The 18,725-nt window shown below is 45.3% G+C and overlaps 1 protein-coding gene across 2 annotated transcripts in view; it reads right to left on the bottom strand.

Moving 5' to 3' along the window:
- Nucleotides 1–857: 857 nt before the first annotated feature.
- Nucleotides 858–18,725, bottom strand: part of CREB1 (cAMP responsive element binding protein 1) — a 379,690-nt gene continuing 361,822 nt past the window's right edge. Inside the window, exon 9 of one of the 2 annotated variants that reach the window (XM_069615589.1) lies at nt 858–2,934. In XM_069615589.1, coding sequence (XP_069471690.1) covers nt 2,790–2,934 — 145 coding nt within the window. In that variant the 3' untranslated portion in view covers nt 858–2,789. The remainder of the gene's footprint in view (nt 2,935–18,725) is intronic. The other variant, XM_069615588.1, reaches the window with a different exon arrangement.

Below are 18,725 nucleotides of genomic sequence, written 5' to 3'. Positions count from 1 at the left end.
CCAGACCACTGACTTTTAACTGCGTTTAATAGAATTAACAGAAAACATTTTATTTTGATGTAGAACAGCAGAAATAACTATCTGCCACTACTCAAATTATCTTTAATGGGAAATAAAAAGCAAGCAAAATAGAATTCTATGGTTTGTTATTTACAAAATCTTGTTTAGCAAAAAAACACTTACAAGAGCTGTGGATTTCCATGTTAAGCAGGTTTATGTAATTTACAAATGAATACCTACTTTTTTTTGTAAAAGTAATGGAAATGTATGCTCCGGGTTGAGTCACGAAGTGAAAATATAGGAAATTTGGGTACGGATTATCTTCCAAATGCTTCTAATTTCACAGGGTGAAAAAAAGTGCTCACTACAGATTTCCCTGTCACAGCTCACTTATCAAATTATCGATTTATATTATATAATACTGTCAGGAGACCTTAATCTATCTCTGGAATGCTAATATAGTTTTGTTTTTACAGGAGTCAAGCTACCACCAATAAGCTATGAAAATAGATTACTGGTGAGCAAGAGCATAAAAAACCTATTCCCTCATATCTATCATATGGTTATCCTTTACAGTAGGAACACCTCTACACCCCCTCTCCCACGATTGTCTATTAGGAATGGCAGTTTTCACACAGAAAACCAAGAGGTCAGGCTGATAATCAGGCACATAATGCAAATGGAGTGCAAGGAAAACAAGGTTTGAGCAATGAAATCTAGATCAGCATTTGTAAACCTTGACTGGGGAGGGGAACTTTGCTCGCATACACGAGAGAGAATGATAACATTGTTTTCAGTAAGATACTAGAAATTCCACTACCCTTGATCACGTTCACACCAAGAGACTCGGCAGTCCCTCCAATAAACAGACAAGTCTATTTTATTTTACCATCAAAGGGGAACCATTACCACATAATCCAATGTTGCCTAAACTGATAACCTTTTTCAACTCCCCTAAGAAAGCATGTCAATGGTGGGTTGATTACAGATACAGCATAAAACAAATCAGTATCTGTTTCTTAAAGTACTGTACCCACAGGTCTCAGATGCATCAAACCCTTTAGGACAAACTTTGGTAACAAGAAAGCACTTTCTTTAAAAAGAAAATGTTCTGCTACTATATGCCGAAAAATCTTCAATTTCCCAATATGTCAATTTTTTTTTTACACTTATGAATATATTGCACAGCTAGCTAAGCGTACATGGAAATGGGGTGTATAACAAGTACCTATACATTACGTAGGATTATGGTGACAGGACAAACCAGGAGTTTCAAAGGCTAAGGGAGCCCAGGAATTACATTCTAGTAATGCAAAACAATACAAGGTAAACTGTCCATTGACAAAAACCTATCATTTCTGCAAGTTATTGGGTTGTAATCCACATAAGCAGGAGTAAACATTCCAACTATGCATCTTCAAACAGATGTTATATAATGTATGCACATGTTGATCACGCAACATCACATTTATCTCTCTGCCTACTGGGGCAAAGGAGGAAACCTCCATTCATCTATGAACTGATATTACACTGCTTGCTGCTACACATTAAAGCATTGTTCAAAACTGTTAAGGGAGATGCATATCCAAGTTATATTAACAATTAATGAGATATATTCTCACCAATACGGAATAAATATATGTGAACTGGATTCATAATCAAGAGGTACATTTGGCCATCAATGCCCAAAAGCTCTCAATATGCATGTATTTTTGTTTCCTCAAATCAACATTACACTTGAAGTGACCGATGCATGCCGCACTTTGTTAACTAAAAATCGACATTTATGAAATTCAATTTGCATGAACATTGTGGTTTGAACAATAATTCTGTGGAGTGATAAAACCACAGACAATTATCAGAGAAGTCATATTGGACAGAAAATCGGCATGAAGAAAGTGAGGCCAAGACATGCATCTTTTTTCTGGCAAGTTCATGTTGGCAACGGGCATATACAAAAATGATCACCTTGCAGGGTTAAAAATCGGTAGTGCTTTAAATCCATAATTGGTTTCACTGTACAAAGGTCTTGTAAAAAATGGGTTTCATTACTGTACTTTATCGCGCTGCAAATGGGTTTCTTTAGATACCAAGAGCTGCACTTAATTCATCAACTTCTGCATTAATTCCGTGTACTAAATGATGTTGAGTCAAATGCACTGGCCAGTTTCTGAGAAAACAATGAATAAAGCTTGCCGAGTTGTACGGTCAATGACCTCATCTATCCAGAGTGTGATAGATTATCCATTTTAACAAAGTTGTATATTATGTCCTGGCATCCGGAAAATTTTGAAAGTAAAACGCTTCAAAGGATTTCCACTCAACAAAGTACTCTTTAGGAAATGTTATAATGTTCTGATGGAGTCAAGGTTTGTTCCAGGCTTGCCCACCACAATTTCTTTACGTCTTTCCGAAGAGAAATTTGATGCATTCTGCCCCTACGATGTGATCGCGAAAAATACGAGGTATAAACCACTTTAAATACGTAACAGACGCGTCGCATAAAAGATTTGCAAAAGCACCAACTGTTGTCTTGTGGAAAGCGCGTTGGAATGAAGGATCATTGAGATGCAGCTACTCATGATTGTAGACATGCTGTTGAAGCCAAAATCTTTTGGAGAGAAGCAGGTGTTCCATTGTTCACAGTTGAATGGAAATACAAAGCTCAATGAAAGTTGGTTGCTTTCTGGCAGTTTTACCGTAGAAAAACGTGTACAAAATAAAAATGTTTATTTTGTTTGATTCTGGGTCATACCAGTCTTTCCCATCTTTCTCCCTCAAATCCGCCACTATTCGGATTTGTGGCAGTAAAGGTCCTTAAGTGCTTTTAACTCCTCGATTAATGTTTTGTTTTGGTTTTCAAGCACTGCTACTCTGTTCTCCAAACACTTCACATATTCCTTCTTCTTCCTCCGACACTCTCGTGCTGCTTCCCTGTATTTGATAACAGAAAGACATGTGACTTTAGCATCTAGCGCTATTAACGTACATTAAACAATACAATTCTTTTATAACATTAGCCATTCTATCTGAAACCTTGCGCCCTTAGACATCAAATTAGGCAACTGTTAAGTTCAGAGCTAACACATAGCATCAACTGGAACCCCTGCAAGACTCAGAATACAGGTCAGTGGGACGGTAACTAGTCAGAGTACAGTAATCACCAAGGAATTTGTTACACATGCCAATACAATTATCTAGGTGCTTCATAAAGGATGTGTGTTATCGCAAATTATTGCTTGCATTAAAGATTTCAAATGACAGGTTTTTGATTTCAATACAGATGCCCGACCTGTAGTTAAAAGTACACTTTTCTCCATCTTACCAAAATCAATTTCTTCAAAGCAACGCACTTTTTCAATTTCCAGTCTAGCACAAGGGTTTCAGGAATTCCATTAGATGAGATGGATTCTGGCAAATGTGATTCAACATTTTTTATTTTGAAGGTCAACCAGTCTGATCCACAAATGTTTGTTCCTCTTTTTGAGTCATGGCCCATTATGCCCTCCTCTTAGGAGTTGGAATTCACAATCACTAGTGAATCAACAGATATTATGTAAAAGTATAGTCTATTTTGTAAGAGTGGAAATAAGTGTCAACGTTTCTAAATGACATTTGTTTGATGGTCTTTGCACCAAGTTCAGGTTGAATACGGAAAACAAGTTACTTAACGGTAACTAAAGTTCTCCGCTACTGGCATCATATGAATTCAAAATCATTGAATATCCCTGTTTCTCAGCAGAGGTAATCTGTCCGATTAAAAAAAATAAAAAAGCAGTTTTAAAGCAATGCCATTTAATATAGTAGCATATCAACCTTGTATGGGCCCATTATATATCAATTAATGAAGTGGAAAGGCCCTAAACTCTGGCCCAGAACATGTTCACATGTGTACCGACATAGGTTAACAGCCTCAAAGATGGAGACATACCAGCACTGGGGAACATTAGTTACATCTAGGTAATACTTTCTTTCTTGAGCATGGAGCCTCTCAAACTATTCTTGATCACATCATTTGTACATATGCCATCTCTTTCTCGCTAAAACAGCGATTTCAAAGGTCACCATGCTTCCACATGCATGCTTCATCCTCAATACACAAAGGAGTCTTTGGCTGGACATGATCGTGTGTGGCCTTTAGGGGATGGGCGATCATTTTCACTGAATCCTGTATAGTATCTCAGCCAATCTCTTGATTTTACTTCTGTGTTTATTACACCACTTGTTCTCCAATGCCTTCCGGCAGTGGCATGTCCAGACACTGCTCTTCTGACCACAATCAAGAGTGGAAAAAACCTAAACTGAGGATTTTACCTGACAAGGGGGTCTGGCTGAGCCAGCAGCTGACGGTCCCATGTCTTAGTTACAATTACACCAACGCAAATCTATTTGCCGACAAGCAAAGTTTTCCTTTAACACTCTTTGAAATCTTTGGATGGGCTTGTGTGGCAGTCGCTGATTCTAATACAATACATTTTCCATATATGGGAAGATGGATACAAGTTCTCCACATAAAGAGCATAATATTTCCTACACGCCAATTGTTCAATGGGTAGTTGGGAGTGCCCATTTTGTGGCCTGGAAAAAGGATAGTACTATCTTGAAAAACCCTGTTTGGGCAACGATTGTCATGTAGAGGATTGTGCAATAGCAACAAATAGATTTTATGATATAATTTATCTGACTCTCCCTGCAGATATATGAGGGATGAAGAACATTATTTCCAGGACACATACCTGATATTTACCCCTATGCATATTATTAAAGAGATGTTTCGCGAGCATTTGTTATAAAATTGTTGTGCTATTATGCAGTGGTCCACTTGTGCATCAGAGGGAATGTCCCGAACATATCCTCAAGGAACAGCTTGATATGCTCAGAGAATGAAAAGTGGTTACTGTGATTCGACTGACAATAGGAGATTTCTGCCATAATTTATACTTGTTTCAATCCCACTTTGGCCATTGGTGTAGCCAAATACATTGTTAATGCAGTGTTAACAGAGTTACCACTGCCTTATTATTTTATTTTTTTACAGGAGGACCAATGCTCTTTTGATCACAAAATAACGTACAATAGATAAAAATAAAAAAAATCAGATTTGCCAGGAAGCAGTAAGCTTCTTCCAATGGGGTGAGTTTGACATTCTGACCAGGTTGTGGAGGAGAGAAAAGGAGAAAGAACACAACCTGTGGGAGACACACGTGTTTCTCATGACTGACAAGCCATCTATCAGCATCATCATTCTCACTCAGTCATAGGCCATTCAAAAAAAAAAAAAGGTCTACCTGCATAAACATTGGGGCTGCCACCAGCCATTAAAGGTAAGTTTGTTCTTGTAACATAAATGTTACATTTAAACCGAGAAAGGGGATACTCTATCTCCCCAGCACTCCACATAAGGTGGGGGGGTGCTGGTCCCACCTAATAAATGTAAAAGGGATTCAAAGATCCTTTCTACCCTTGGGATCTGTAGTTCTCACAAGGTTAGCAAGAAGACGTTAAAAGGGAAGCCCCCAGAGCAACCCAGCAACATTAGGCACTTCTTGACAAAAAAGTTGTCAAAGAGGGTAACTTTTAAAAGACACTATGGAGAGTCTTAAAAATGACATCCATAAAAAGGAGTATAATATTCTGTGAGTGTGGAAAAAGTTTCTCATTAACAGAGGTACAAGGAAGTGATGGTGTTTTCCTGGCAAAAGTCTGTTGCTCCTTTCTACACCAGCGCGGGTGCTTTGCTTCAAAAACCTATTCAGGTCGCGGAGTGAAGCAGAGTGTTGTCCATGTTTCCTGGAAGGCCTGAAAGGTGAATGATGTCCCAACACACTCCCATGGATACGGCGCTAGACATGCTATATTTCTTCCCAATGACACGATCAAGACAGCATTCAAAACTCCAGGTGAGCGTCCATTGTCAAATACGACCAAGAAAATGTTACATTTTCCCTCCCTTCTAAAACTATCTGAGGTGAGCGTTAAGCACAGGTCTGTATGCCTAATGAAGGATGCCAGAACCAGGCTGCAAGACTCCACAGGGGAGTGCGGGGTGGAATGTACAGGCTTAACTAACGCCTTGAAGGGGAAGGACTCTTCCAAACTGACTGTAAAACCTTTTAAGTCCTTACCCCTTCTGGGTGAGAAAGCCCACCCACGTACGATGCATGACCACCATCCTCAAATAAAAGCATGGTAGTGGCCCTCACCGATGCAGAGATTTTGAAAAGCGAGACAGCAGACTACACCAATGGTTCTGATCAGACGACCCTAAGGAGCCCAACAAGTTTACAGGCTGAAAGAAACATCTTGGTCGACCCCGTGGCTAGTGATTAGGCAAGATCGGCTGACAACCCTATTCCGGCAGTGATACTCCGGACAAGTCTAGATAGGGAGCCGACGGCGAGCAGGTCTAGAAATATGGACCTTATGATGCAGAAGAGGTGACTCCAACCGCAATCAGAATTACAATGAGCCACACTCAAGACGCAAGTAGGAGACTCTGGGATGATGCAGTGTTTGTGACACGGAAAGAAGCACTACTTGGGACTCCTGTGGAGGCACAAGTTATCTGTCCTTTTACCTCTGTGGGAAACAGCTCCAGTCTGTCACTAAAGGAAGACCAAGATTCACCTAAAGGGGATTTGTTCCTTTTAGATAAGGCTAAGAAACCCACAACTTTGTCTCGCTGGATTGACTCGGGGGTTCAGTCAACACCTCCAAAAAACCCATAGTAGTGTCATCGAGTACCGTCAGCCCTCTACCAGTGAAGAACGTACAACAGGTCCCTAAAAGGGACACGTCCTTTACAGGTAAAGACCTACAGTGGCTGATTTCTTTTTCAACCGACTTGGGGGCTCTACAAATACCTGGCAAAAACCCACAAGCAGGGTCCAATATAAAGTCTTTGGATGACTCTGCCATTTCTCCCAAACCTACTGAAGACGTTAACCAGGGATTGAACCCCACTTCCTTCAATTCCCAATGTACCATGACGGCTGCCTCAACTATTTCATTGGCACCCTTCTTGAAACTATAGGAGACCATGAACGAGAACTCAAAAGATCAAGCAACCCTGCTTGCAATGATTCATTCTAAAATTATAATTTCTGGAGCTTGTGGATCTGCTTAGATCACATGCTCTGCATAGTCCGACATCTAGTGGAAGTCAGAGTATTACAAGATTTGATTCCGTAACTCAAAAACTGACATCGCCAGGGCGTAATTAGTAATACCATCCCTAGTGTGACGTGTACTGTACCCATGATCCTTCACTTGTCGAGGTCCCTCAGATTATTTTTCTCTGCCATCGAAGTCGGTCGCAAATGCAGAGTTCTCTTCTAGGCTGATGCCTTTGATTTACTAAATTTATATTGGTAGCATTTCTTCCTTTCCTTTATTGTTCGCCTCGCCGCACGACTGCTCATCCACTCGACAGTTCCTGACGAACACTCACAGCGTTGACGACACGACTGATCGACCAACATACATGGCCTTATGGGCCTCTTTGGGGGAATCATACAAAAATGTCGACCTGGGAACTGCAACGGCCGAAAATGCTGACTTTTTCTTCTTCTTTTTAACCCCTCCCTTACCGTAAAAGCATTTCTGATGGTTGTATCTGCTTAGATTCACATGCTGTGCATAGGTCCGACATCCAGTGGTCACTGCGGAGTATTGCATTTTGTTTTTCGTAGTCGAAAAGGGGACGTCGACAAGGCGTGTCTGTAACACTATCCCTATAGTGATGTGCGCTGTACCCACAATCCCTCACGCGTCGAGGTCCCTCTGTATTTTTTCTGCCCTGAGGGAGCCTTCTATACGTGAGTGAGTACAGAAAAGAGAGAGATGTAGAAAGATGTCTATGTTCCTTCCATCCGAGCGGGGAGGAAGGGTGGGCGCATGTGAATCTAAGCAGATACAACCATCAGAAATGCTTTTACGTTAAGTAATGCATTGTCTTCTGAGGTTTGTTAATCTGCTTAGAATCACATGCTGTGCATAGACTAGAGAGCAGTACCCGGAGTTGGCGGTGGGTTATGAGAAGGAACCGTAGAGAAAAGATGTCTTAATACTGCCTGTCCCACCTGGGAGTCAGATCTAGAGTGTGCATCTAGACAGTAGTGTTTTGTAAAGGTGTGCACAGAACTCCAGGTAGCCGCTTTGCAGATGGACTCAAGGGGAACATTTGCAATGAATGCTATGGATGCCCCAGTGCCTCGAGTAGAATGAGCTCTTGGCTTGAAGGGTAGTTCTCTCTTTGCAAGAGTGTAACAGAGTGATGCATTGAACAATCCATCTAGATATAGTGGACTTTGAGACTGCATCTCCTTCTCTTCCTGCTGCCACCGAGACAAAGAACTGATTAGTCTTAAAGAACTGATTAGTCTTTCTCAGTGGCCTGGTTCTTTCCATGTAAAACATGACAGCTCTGCGTACATCCAGTGTAGGCAGACTTTTTTCTCCCAAGTTGGAAGGGTTTTGAAAGAACGTTGGTAGTTCTATTGACTGGTTTACATGGAATTTCGGTGCAAACCTTGGGTGTGTGCGTAGAACCACCTTATCTTTGTGAACTGTTACGAAGGGGTCTAGAACAGAAAGAGCCTGTAGTTCACTTACTCTCCTAATGGAGGTGATAGCTATTAGGAAAGCAGTTTTAAGAGTGAGGTCCTTAAGAGTTGCCTTGTGCATGGGTTCAAATGGCGAGCCCATGAGTCTGGAAAGTACCACATTCAAGTCCCATCCGGGAGCTGGGTTAGCTATCGGAGGGTGTATTCTCTTTACCCCCTCCGTGAAGGCCTTGATAACTGGGATCTTCCACCACGACACTTTAAGTTGTGAAGTGGTGTATGCAGAAAGTGCCGCCAGGTGGACTTTAATGGAATTGAACACTAGACCTGAATCCAATAAATGGGTCAAGTACAGAACAATATGTGTGGGAGAGCAGTCAACCAGGTTGATGCTCTTTCCTCTACACCAGATGACAAATCTTCTCCACTTGCTAGAATAGCAGTGGCGAGTATTAGGTTTTCTGGCTTCCCTGAGGATGTCCATACATCTCTGCGGGAGTTGTAGATGTCCAAATTCTATGATCTCAGGAGCCAGGCTGCTAAGTTCATGGTCTGAGGGCATGGATGCAGTGTCTTGCCCTTGTCCTGTGACAGCATGTTGTACGGGCAGGGAAGTTTCAATGGGGGGGATAGGGACATTTCCATCAAGTGAGCGAACCATGGCTGCCGGGCCCACATCGGGGCCACTAGTATCATGGTAACTTGTTCCTGGTGCATCTTGGGCACAACTTTGTTGAGAAGGGGAGTCGGGGGGGAAAGGCGTAAACAAATTTCCCTGACCATCGAATCGACAGATCGTTCCCCTTGGACTGGTTCTGGGGGTACCTGGAGGCGTAACTTTGGCATTGTGAGTTCTCCAGAGTTGCGAACAGGTCTATTTCGGGGAATCCCCATTGCGTGAAGACGTCTAAGACGATGTCTTCGTGCAATCGCCATTCGTACTCTTCGGGCAGGGGGAAGTCTCTGCTGAGTTCGTCTGCTAGCAGATTGAGTTCCCCTGGTACGTGTTGTGACAGTAGGAACATGTTGTGTCTGAGAGCCCACTTCCATATATTCTGGGACAGCTTGGACAGTCCTGGAGAGTGGGTGCCCCCCTGCTTGTTGATGTAGTACATGGCTGTGATGCTGTCTGTAAGGACCATCACTGTCTTCCCTTGTAGGTGTTCTTGGAAGGCTTTGTGTGCTTTGAACACCGCCAGTAGCTACAGTAGGTTTATGTGCTTGGATGCTACGCTTGGAGTCCACACTCTGTGAGCAGTCTGATGGGATAGGTGAGCCCCCCATCCTGTGAGGGATGCGTCCGTGGTTAGAGTGGCCTCCACCGTGGGTGTGGCAAAGGGTTTCCCTATTATCAGGTTTTCCTTTGTCCACCACCCTAGCGAGAGAACCAAGGCCTGCAAGACCACCACTAGATCGTCCCATTGTCCGCTGGCTTGACACCACTGGCTGTTGAGCCACTCTTGCATTGGGCGCATGCGCAGGCGCGCGTGAGGTACCAAATAAATACACGACGCCATCATTCCTAGCAAGCGTATCGCTTTGCGCACCGTCACCTCTCGACCTGCCACATATTGGGGGATCTGAAACAGCATGTTTTGGACTCGCTCGTTGGAGGGGAAGACGAGGCCGTCCTTTGTTCCCTAGGAATTGTTTGACTGGGCTGGGGTCTAAGCTGGGGTCTAAGCTGGACTTCTTCTCGTTGATGGAGAAGCCCAGTTGGAACAAAAGGTCTAGTCTTTTGGGTGTTTGAGAAGCATGTCTCGTAAGAATCCCCTGTTATGAGCCAGTCGTCGAGGTAAGGGTATACTGGGATGGATAATCTGCGCAGATGGGCCGCTGCCACTACTTTCGTGAATACCCTTGGTGCAGATGCTATGCCGAAGGGTAGCACTCTGAACTGGTAGTGTTTGCCCTCTATCATAAACCTGAGGTATTTTCTGTGCGCTGGCAACATTAAAATATGAAAGTATGCTTCTTTCATGTCCAGTGTTGTCATGTAATCTCCCTGTGATAGCAGTGGGATCACTTCCTGTAAGGTCACCATACGAAACTTTTGGGGTTTGACAAACTTGTTCGCTGGACGCAGATCTAATACAGGGCGCATGGTTAGATACTTTTTGGGTACAAGGAAGTACACTGAATAAATACCTTCCGTTACCTGAGATAGAGGCACGACCTCTATGGCTTCTTTTTCCAGCAGTTGGTCCGCTGCTTGGAGAAGGATGGCGAGGTGTTCTGGTGTCATGCGGCGTCCCCTCGGGGGTCTGTATGTTGGGGAACTGTTGAACTCTATACAGTAGCTGTGGGCTACGGTGGAAAGTACCCAGTGGTCTGATGTTATTCCCTCCCATGCTGGAAGAAAGGATGTTAACCGGCCCCCGACCACTGTTGCATGGGAGGGGACACGAATCTTCGCGTCACTTGGTGGTGTTGGTGGCTTGGGAGCTTCTGGGGGTGGAACCCCAGCCTCTCCCTTTGCCACGGCGTTGACCCCTCCGATTGTACTGGCCACTATTACCTTGGTAGTTGCTGGCAGAATACTGTTGTTGGTTTTGTTGCTGGCGTTGTCCACGAAAAAAGCGCTTATTACCAAATCCCCGCCTGTTAGGGGGTTTTGAAATTTGGTCTAAGGTCTTTATTGTGTCAAATTCTTTCTTCGCGTTCTCCAGCGCGTCATCCACTGCTCTCCCAAAGGGGATGGACTCCTCTATGGGCTTATTAATAAGGGACGCTTGTGTTTCTGCCTTAAATCCGGAATTGTGAAGCCAGACGTGACGCTTCAGCAAAATTCCTTGTACCAAAGTGCGGCCAGCCGTCTCTGCTGCATCGAGGGTATTCTTGACGATGCTTTGGTTGACCAGAGAGCCCTCGTTAACTGTAGCCAGCAAACGAGTCCTTAGGGGTTCGGGAACTTCTTCAATGTCCTGTTTGAGCTTTGCCCATTGAGCATCAGCGTAGCTTGCCAATAGGGTATTATTAGTGGCAATTGTGGTAGAGAATGCTGCAGAGGTGGTGATTCTCTTGGCTAGGGCATACAGCTTCTTCCCCTCTTTATCTGGGGGTGCCTCGCTGGTAGATAGTGGGACTCCTGCCCTTGTCCTGGTGTTGGTCACGACCAGGGAGTCCAGGATTGAGTGACCCCTAATATATAATGGGTCTGATTGAGAGGGAGAGAACAGTTTCTCAATCCTCGGATTGACCCCTCTCACCAATGCAGGAGTGGAAAGAGAAGGGGTAATACGTCTCTTAACTGAGGCGAGGATGGGGATAATTTGGCTAGTGGGGGGTTTTTCCTTGATAATCCTCTCCACAAAATCGGTGTCTGGGGTGACCTCCCCAGTTTCAATTTCAAAATGTGCTGCTTCCTTATTCAGCAGTGCATTGAAGGTGGGTTGATCATCAACATGCGAAGGGTTCCCGACTGGTGTAGTTTCAGTAGACCTGATGACTATACTGCTACTGCCTGTGTCTGTCGACCTAGCTGGCGACTGCCAGGGATTTGGGTCGCCCTCGCCTGTGTCCTCCTGGAATCCCTCCTCACCTAGGTTAGTGTCCTTGTGAAAACCTTCCTCTTCTTGTTGGTCTTCAACGTAGGTGAACTCATCTTCCTCCTGGAAGAAGGTGTCTTCCTCAGTGAGATTGTAAGAGTATATGTCCTCCTGTATGGGGTTATAAAACTTCTGGTATTTAGCCCTGGGACTCTCCAGGGGTGCCTCCCTTGGTCTCTTGGGTGCCCTGTCTTCTGGGATGGACATGAACCTGTCTAGTTTATCCATACAGGTCTGGAACCTTTCAAAGGTCCACTGAGGTCGGCCAGGACGGTCTGGGAAGGAAAAAGGAGTTTCTTCCTCCTGTAGTTGTCTGGTTCTGTCCCATAACGTCAAAGAAAGTGAGCCTTCGCCTTCTGAGTAGCCTTCTCGCTGGCTAGGGCCTTCCGTCGGCGTCGGGGAACTGGCCTGATCTGTTTTCCGCCGCTTTCGGCGTATCTTTGGCCTTGTGCGCGGTTTTCGGTGTCTCACTCGCCGTACGTCTCTGGCCGTCCTCAGATGCTATGCGTGCGAGGCTTTCGGCGATCATTCTCTCTTCCGAGGGATCGGTCGCCGTCGCGCTATGTAACGTCGAGCCTTTGCTCGTCGAGTCCTTGCTGGCAACGTGAGCGCTCTTACGATGCGCGTCGCTGGAGGTTTTGGCGTTCGCGCCCTTATTTTTAGAGTGCCCAGTCGCCTGTCGTGGAGGTGGGGAGGGCTGATGACCCTTACGGGGGTCCGGCGTCCCCGCTGGCACTATGGCTGCCTTCGTCTTCGACGAATGCGTGCCGGGGGGTATGTGTTTTGGTGTTTTTCCGTGTGCGTCCTTGTCGGCGGGGTGTTCATCCCCATAAGCTGGGCGTGAGCCGGGCTTGTCGGGGCCGGGGACGGACGATGAGGAGCGTGAACGCTCCTTTGAGAGGTCTACAGCCTCCGTTACGGGGGCCGTGTAGTCACTGTCCTCGTCACACTCAGCGGCAGCGGGCGAGGAGTCAGGCCTAGACATGGCGTAGGCCGCCCACCTTTTGACCCTGCGGTCTTTTAGAGTTTTGGGCTTTAGTAATTTACAGGCCGCACAGCCGTCCTCCTGGTGATCGAGGGGTAAGCAACGGTTGCACCGTTTGTGCTTATCCTTCCAGGTATATTTACCCTTGCAAAGCGGGCAAAACCTAAATGGCGTCCTCTCCATAGCTGAGGGCAAGAAGTGTGACTACGACCTCGAAAGAGGGAGGGGAAAGAGAAAGGCATTCTTAAAGAGAAGAAAGAAAGACCACAAAACCCCGCTCTCCCTACTGTGTATGTCCTTCCGTCGAAGATCTTGCTCGGCGGAGAAACAGCTCTGCGTCGAGGGAGGGATCTACGTTATTGATATTAATGACAAACGACCAAAGGTCGAAGAAACTATTTTGCAATGTCTCTCTAGGAGCTCCGCATAAAGGCGACCAGTAGCTGGGCGGAAAAATACAATCTGAGGGACCTCGGCGCGTGAGGGATTGTGGGTACAACGCACGTCACTATAGGGATATTGTTACAGACACGCCTTGTCGACGTCCCCTTTTTGACTACGAAAAACAAAATGCAATACTCCGCAGTGACCACTGGATGTCGGACCTATGCACAGCATGTGATTCTAAGCAGATTAACAAACATCAGAAATATATATATATATACATATATATATATATATATAGGGGTTTAGAGTAAAATATTAATATCAGGGGGCTGCGGGGGGTCTCCCCCTGCATATATATGTGGTGTAAAGGGTAAAAAAAATTAAATAAAAATCAAAAATCGGTATTTTCGGCCATCGCAGTGATCACATAGATCCCTCTTTGGGCTTTGGCCCATTACAGTAGGGAGAGGGGGGGAGGGAGGTTCTCTATACTGACTCCTTTTAGAGAAGGTGTATCCCATTATCCCCTTTGTTCGCTCAATGGACAAAACCCCATTTAAATTTTGTCCCTCCTGCCACCGTAAATTTCTGTGGAAAGACATGGACCGTGTGTGCAACCACTGTCTCCCGAGGGATTACGCCAAAAAGCGCTGTAAATCTTGTCAGCTTTTCCGGCCGAAAACCCTAAATGATCGGCGGACGAAAAGCTGGGTTGCTCACTCTATGCAGGCCGAGGCTTCCACAGACGTGACGGAAGACTCCAGCGAGGGCAGTTGCGGTGTCATGAGTGACCCTGAGGGCGATCGGGATCTGTCCTGACCCCAAGTGCAGGCCCCCGACTCCGATAAGTAGGCCGGCAGTCCAGCGATGTGTTAGGCAAGAATTGAAGTAGTTACACTGTATTTAGACACAACCCTTGTCCTCTTGGTATTAGGTGACCCGCCTTTTGGTATAGGGCACTACACAGGTTGGTAGTGTGACCGAGCAGCCAGGCCCATCTCAAGAGAGCTAAATGTAAGCTGTAGAGCTGTAGAAATTAAATTCGCAAATACAAGTTGCCAAGTAACACTTATACTCAAGGTTTCAGTTATAAATATTTATTTAATATACGTTTTTAAATGAGCATTCTTTAAAAAGGGCAATATATGTAACAGTCAAATATACTTTAAAATACTTTTCCAGAATCAGCATAAGTTTAGTGGATACTCTTTAGAGGCGCCTTTTACACACTTCCTACACTCGGAGGTGACTTCATTCACAAGGACAGTAATTGCATGTATATATCACTAGTACACTTTGCAGATTCTGAGGTTGCAGAAAGGAAAGGTTAAAAGGAAGGAAAAAGGTTAAACAGGTTCTCAGGGCATTTGAGTATACTTAAATCTTCCAATGAAGTCTAGACAAAACCTTTCCCAGCAATAACAGTCTAAAAACAAGTTACCACCTCTGAGGGACAGAAAATATCTAAGTCAATGGACTATAAGAGTCTGCAGGGAGCCAGGACAGCCAAAGTCAATTGGAGCACAGTCTATGAAGCTGAGGCACTTCATAGTTAATAAAGGTCTTGCACAATCACTTGTAGGGTGGAAAGCACAGTTGAAATCAACTCTAAGCTTCTGGCTGGATTTCAGACATTGCACTCTACTACAGATTTCTTGACCCGTGGCACTCGGCTCCTGCAGCAGCAAAGTACAGCCCATCGGGGAAGGTCTTCCGGCAAAGTTCGTCTCTGGGTTAGTTGGTTCCACTAACCCAAGGGAAGAAGTCGTCCTTTGCAGAGCTTCTCTTGTCGATTAGAAAGGAGTTTCAGCACAGCAGCAGGGCTTCACCTGGCAGTTCAACGGTCCAGGAGGATGCAGCAAGCTACGTTCATGGTTTCTTTGTCGGGATGGCCTTCCTAGTGGTCGACTCAGTCCCAAAACCCTTGCCTTTTAAGCAGGTTTCTCCCATTCATGCCGAGCTGTCACTCACACAGCAGGGTGGCAACAGGACTGGGTGCATTCAGGTTTCCCTGGAGACAAAGGTCAGGGGAGTGTTGTGCACCTCCCTCACTTACTGCCCTTTCAGACATACTAGAGCCAGAGGCGTGTTTCAGTCCAGATGCCCGAACAAAGGGGTGAAACCTGGTTTGGCGTGCAAAGTAAAACCCAAGAAAGACCTCACAAACAGAAACTGCCAAAAAAAGACTGGGCCATTTTGACAAAATGGTCACCCATGGTTGCTGTACTGCAGCTGGGGATTCAGCCTGCAGTAAAAATGCACAATGGTAGGAAAATTAAACCACTGCCAACAGCCATTTAATGTTGTGAGGGTAATATAAAAAATGTTACATGAGTAAGTAGGAAAAGCAGCTACTAAGTACCCCCATCCCCTCAGCACTCCACATAAGATGGGGTGTGCTGGACCTACAAAGAGAAAAGGTAACTAAAGTCAATTTCACTTTACTATTCTTGGGAACAGTGGTTCTCACAAAAAAAAGGTATTTAAACCTTAAAGAGAAATCTAAAGGATTTCTCTGTGACACTGCACTGAAGTAGATGCCTATGGAGTTTGTCAGATTCCAAAAACAAAGGAAATATCAAATCTAAATCATATCAAAACACATGGGAGAGTGAGAAAAAGGGCTCACTCACTCCAGGGTGAAAATTTAAAAAGTCCTCAAGTGCAGCAAAAGAGCTGGCGGTTTTTGAGGTTCAAGGGAATTAGCACAGAAATGAGAATTCTCCAACACTGACTCTCGAAGACACCGTCGAGGCCCATGCATTGACCGGGAATAAAGCATCAGGTCCCTCACTGTCCTCTGGACTATCGCGCAAGCTTTCGCCTAATGACTGTTCCCAAAAACCAAAATGAAGGTCGGTTTGTACACTGCATATAAAATGGCCTTCCTTTCGTGCGCCGAAGAACAGACGTCGAAAGGTAACTCGGCGTCTCCTAGAAAAGCACAAAACTACAAGCGCAAATTAAAAAACACATTAACGCCCAAGGTCACCCAGGCAGAGTCTTCCACTCCCTTGGACACCCTCTCTGGGGCTATGCGCGATAAAGATAGCATTCCCACAAAATCCACCCCTACTAAAGATGGCACTGCTTTCCAGGACCCTGTCATCTTAGGCTTCCCACCTGAATGTCGTTTTACTACAGAACAATTTAACAAAATCTTAAAGAGAATGTCCTGTTGCGTGGACTTCATGGACAGACACCTAGACCAATTAACAGTACTGAGAGGCCTCACAGCCAAGGGCATTTGCCGAGCCACCTCCTGCCTAAAAGCCTCACCTTGAGCCACAGCCCAGCACCTCTGCTCTAGGCATTCCGGCCTCAGCATCCCAAAACATCACTCAGTACCAAGACTCATACATATAATGACCAAGTAGGGTCTCGGGGGATCCCTATAGCCATCATCTAGACCAGAACTGCGATGAGGACATTTATATAGTACAGTCACCAGACCATCACGACCAGCCAGTTGCAGACTCGCCAGTTGACAACCAACTACAGTATAACGAATTGTTACTGAAGGCGGTGCAACCTTCCAACACTGACACTGAGGAGACAAGTCGAAAAGGACTTTGTGGAAAACATCCTGCCGGACAAAAATGCAGTCACACAATTTATACCTCTCCTGCAGTTAGTGCAGAGCTGTATTACACCATCCCGCTTAACACCTAGTCTTACAGGGCTGGTCAACCCAAGGATAGAAAAGCTGACCACCTGTACATTAGGGGTCAGCTCAAACCAGATTCTCTGGTAGTTTCCACCACCAGAAAGAGGGCAGGCACTCCCCTGGCGTCAGCAGAAGCCCAGCAGACAAGAAGAGTAAAAAGATGTACACGTTTGGGAGAAAGGTAGCTTCCTCTGCAGCGTACCAAACAAGAATTTCTAACAATACAATGCTGTTAGCTAGTTACAGCTGCCACAAATGTAACAAGCTGGAACAACAACTACAGGCCGTCACAGAGCCACTAAAAGCCCAACTGCTTAAGTGTGTTTCAGAAGGCAAACAAATCCCGAAGTTGCATCCTGAAAAACAACCTTGATGCGGTGGACAACGCAGGACGCATCATAGCCGAAGGGGCGCTCATTAAGCGGCATACCTGGTTTAGGCAGTCAGGGTTAAAGCTAGAGACCCAAGCAACCCTCCTGAACATGCTAGTAGAACCAAACGTCTTATTCAGTAAGGCCGTAGAGGACAAGATTGCAAAGGAAGAGTACGACACTCTTAAATCCCTTGGGCAGCTGACTAACAGACCTTATTCCCAACTCGAAAAGATTTCGGGCCCAGAGCGGTCAACGTTCCTCTCGCTACTCTCAGGGAGAACAGTCCTCGTTCTGGAACCAGTTATAGCGCCAAGGTTCGTCTCCTAGCTTTCAAAGGGGAAATAAAAGAGGCAAAGGCAGAGACAGAACCTCACCTGGGAGAGGCTCAGCCCCTCCCAAACAATGACACGCCGCTTCAGGTCGCCTCCCATGCCACTTCAGTAGGAGGCCGAATCACTCAATTCGCCCATGCATGGGAGGGGAGAACATCGGACAAATGGCCGTTGTCCACTGTGGCAGGAGGGTACTGCATCGAGTTGCTTCAGAAACCACCTTACCACCCACCAAGACAAAAGAAACCAACAGCAGAAGAAACAGCCATACGGCTGGAGGAAATAAAGGCGCTGCTCTAAAAAGGACGCAATAGAAATCGTCTCGGCAAACCAGGTAAACAAAGGTATCTATTCAACATACTTCCTTGTGCCAAAGAAAGACCTTACCATGCGGCCAGTACTAGATCTGCACCCCGTGAAAAAATATGTCAAACCACAAAGGTTTTGCATGAACACACTTCAGGAGGTGATTCCACTCCTGAAACGGGGAGACTACATGGCGACATTGGACATGAAAGATGCATACTTCATATTTCAGGGCACCCTGCGCACTGAAAATACCTGGCTTCAAGATGGCGGGAGTATCACTACCAGTTCAAGGTACTCCCATTCGGCATCACCTCAGCACCAAAAGAGTGTTCACCAAAGTGCTTGCAGTAGTGGCAGCACACCTGCGCAGAAAGTCCATCCCGGTATACCCTTATCTGGACGACCGGCTGATCACCAGGGAATCTCTGTAAATTTGCAGGTTAAATATGCAAAAAACTACAGACCGTCTTTTCAATCTGGAATTCTCCACCAAGGAGGAAAATTCAAGTCTAGTCCCCAGCCAAACAAAACAATTTCTAGGGACTAGCCTAAGCTCAAA

The sequence above is a fragment of the Ambystoma mexicanum genome, chromosome 9, assembly GCF_040938575.1.
Source record: "Ambystoma mexicanum isolate Mex_15411 chromosome 9, UKY_AmexF1_1, whole genome shotgun sequence".
In the NCBI taxonomy this organism is placed as follows: domain Eukaryota; kingdom Metazoa; phylum Chordata; class Amphibia; order Caudata; family Ambystomatidae; genus Ambystoma; species Ambystoma mexicanum.
The sequence above is the reverse complement of the archived record's forward strand: the minus strand, read 5'-3'. Positions and strand labels throughout refer to the sequence as shown.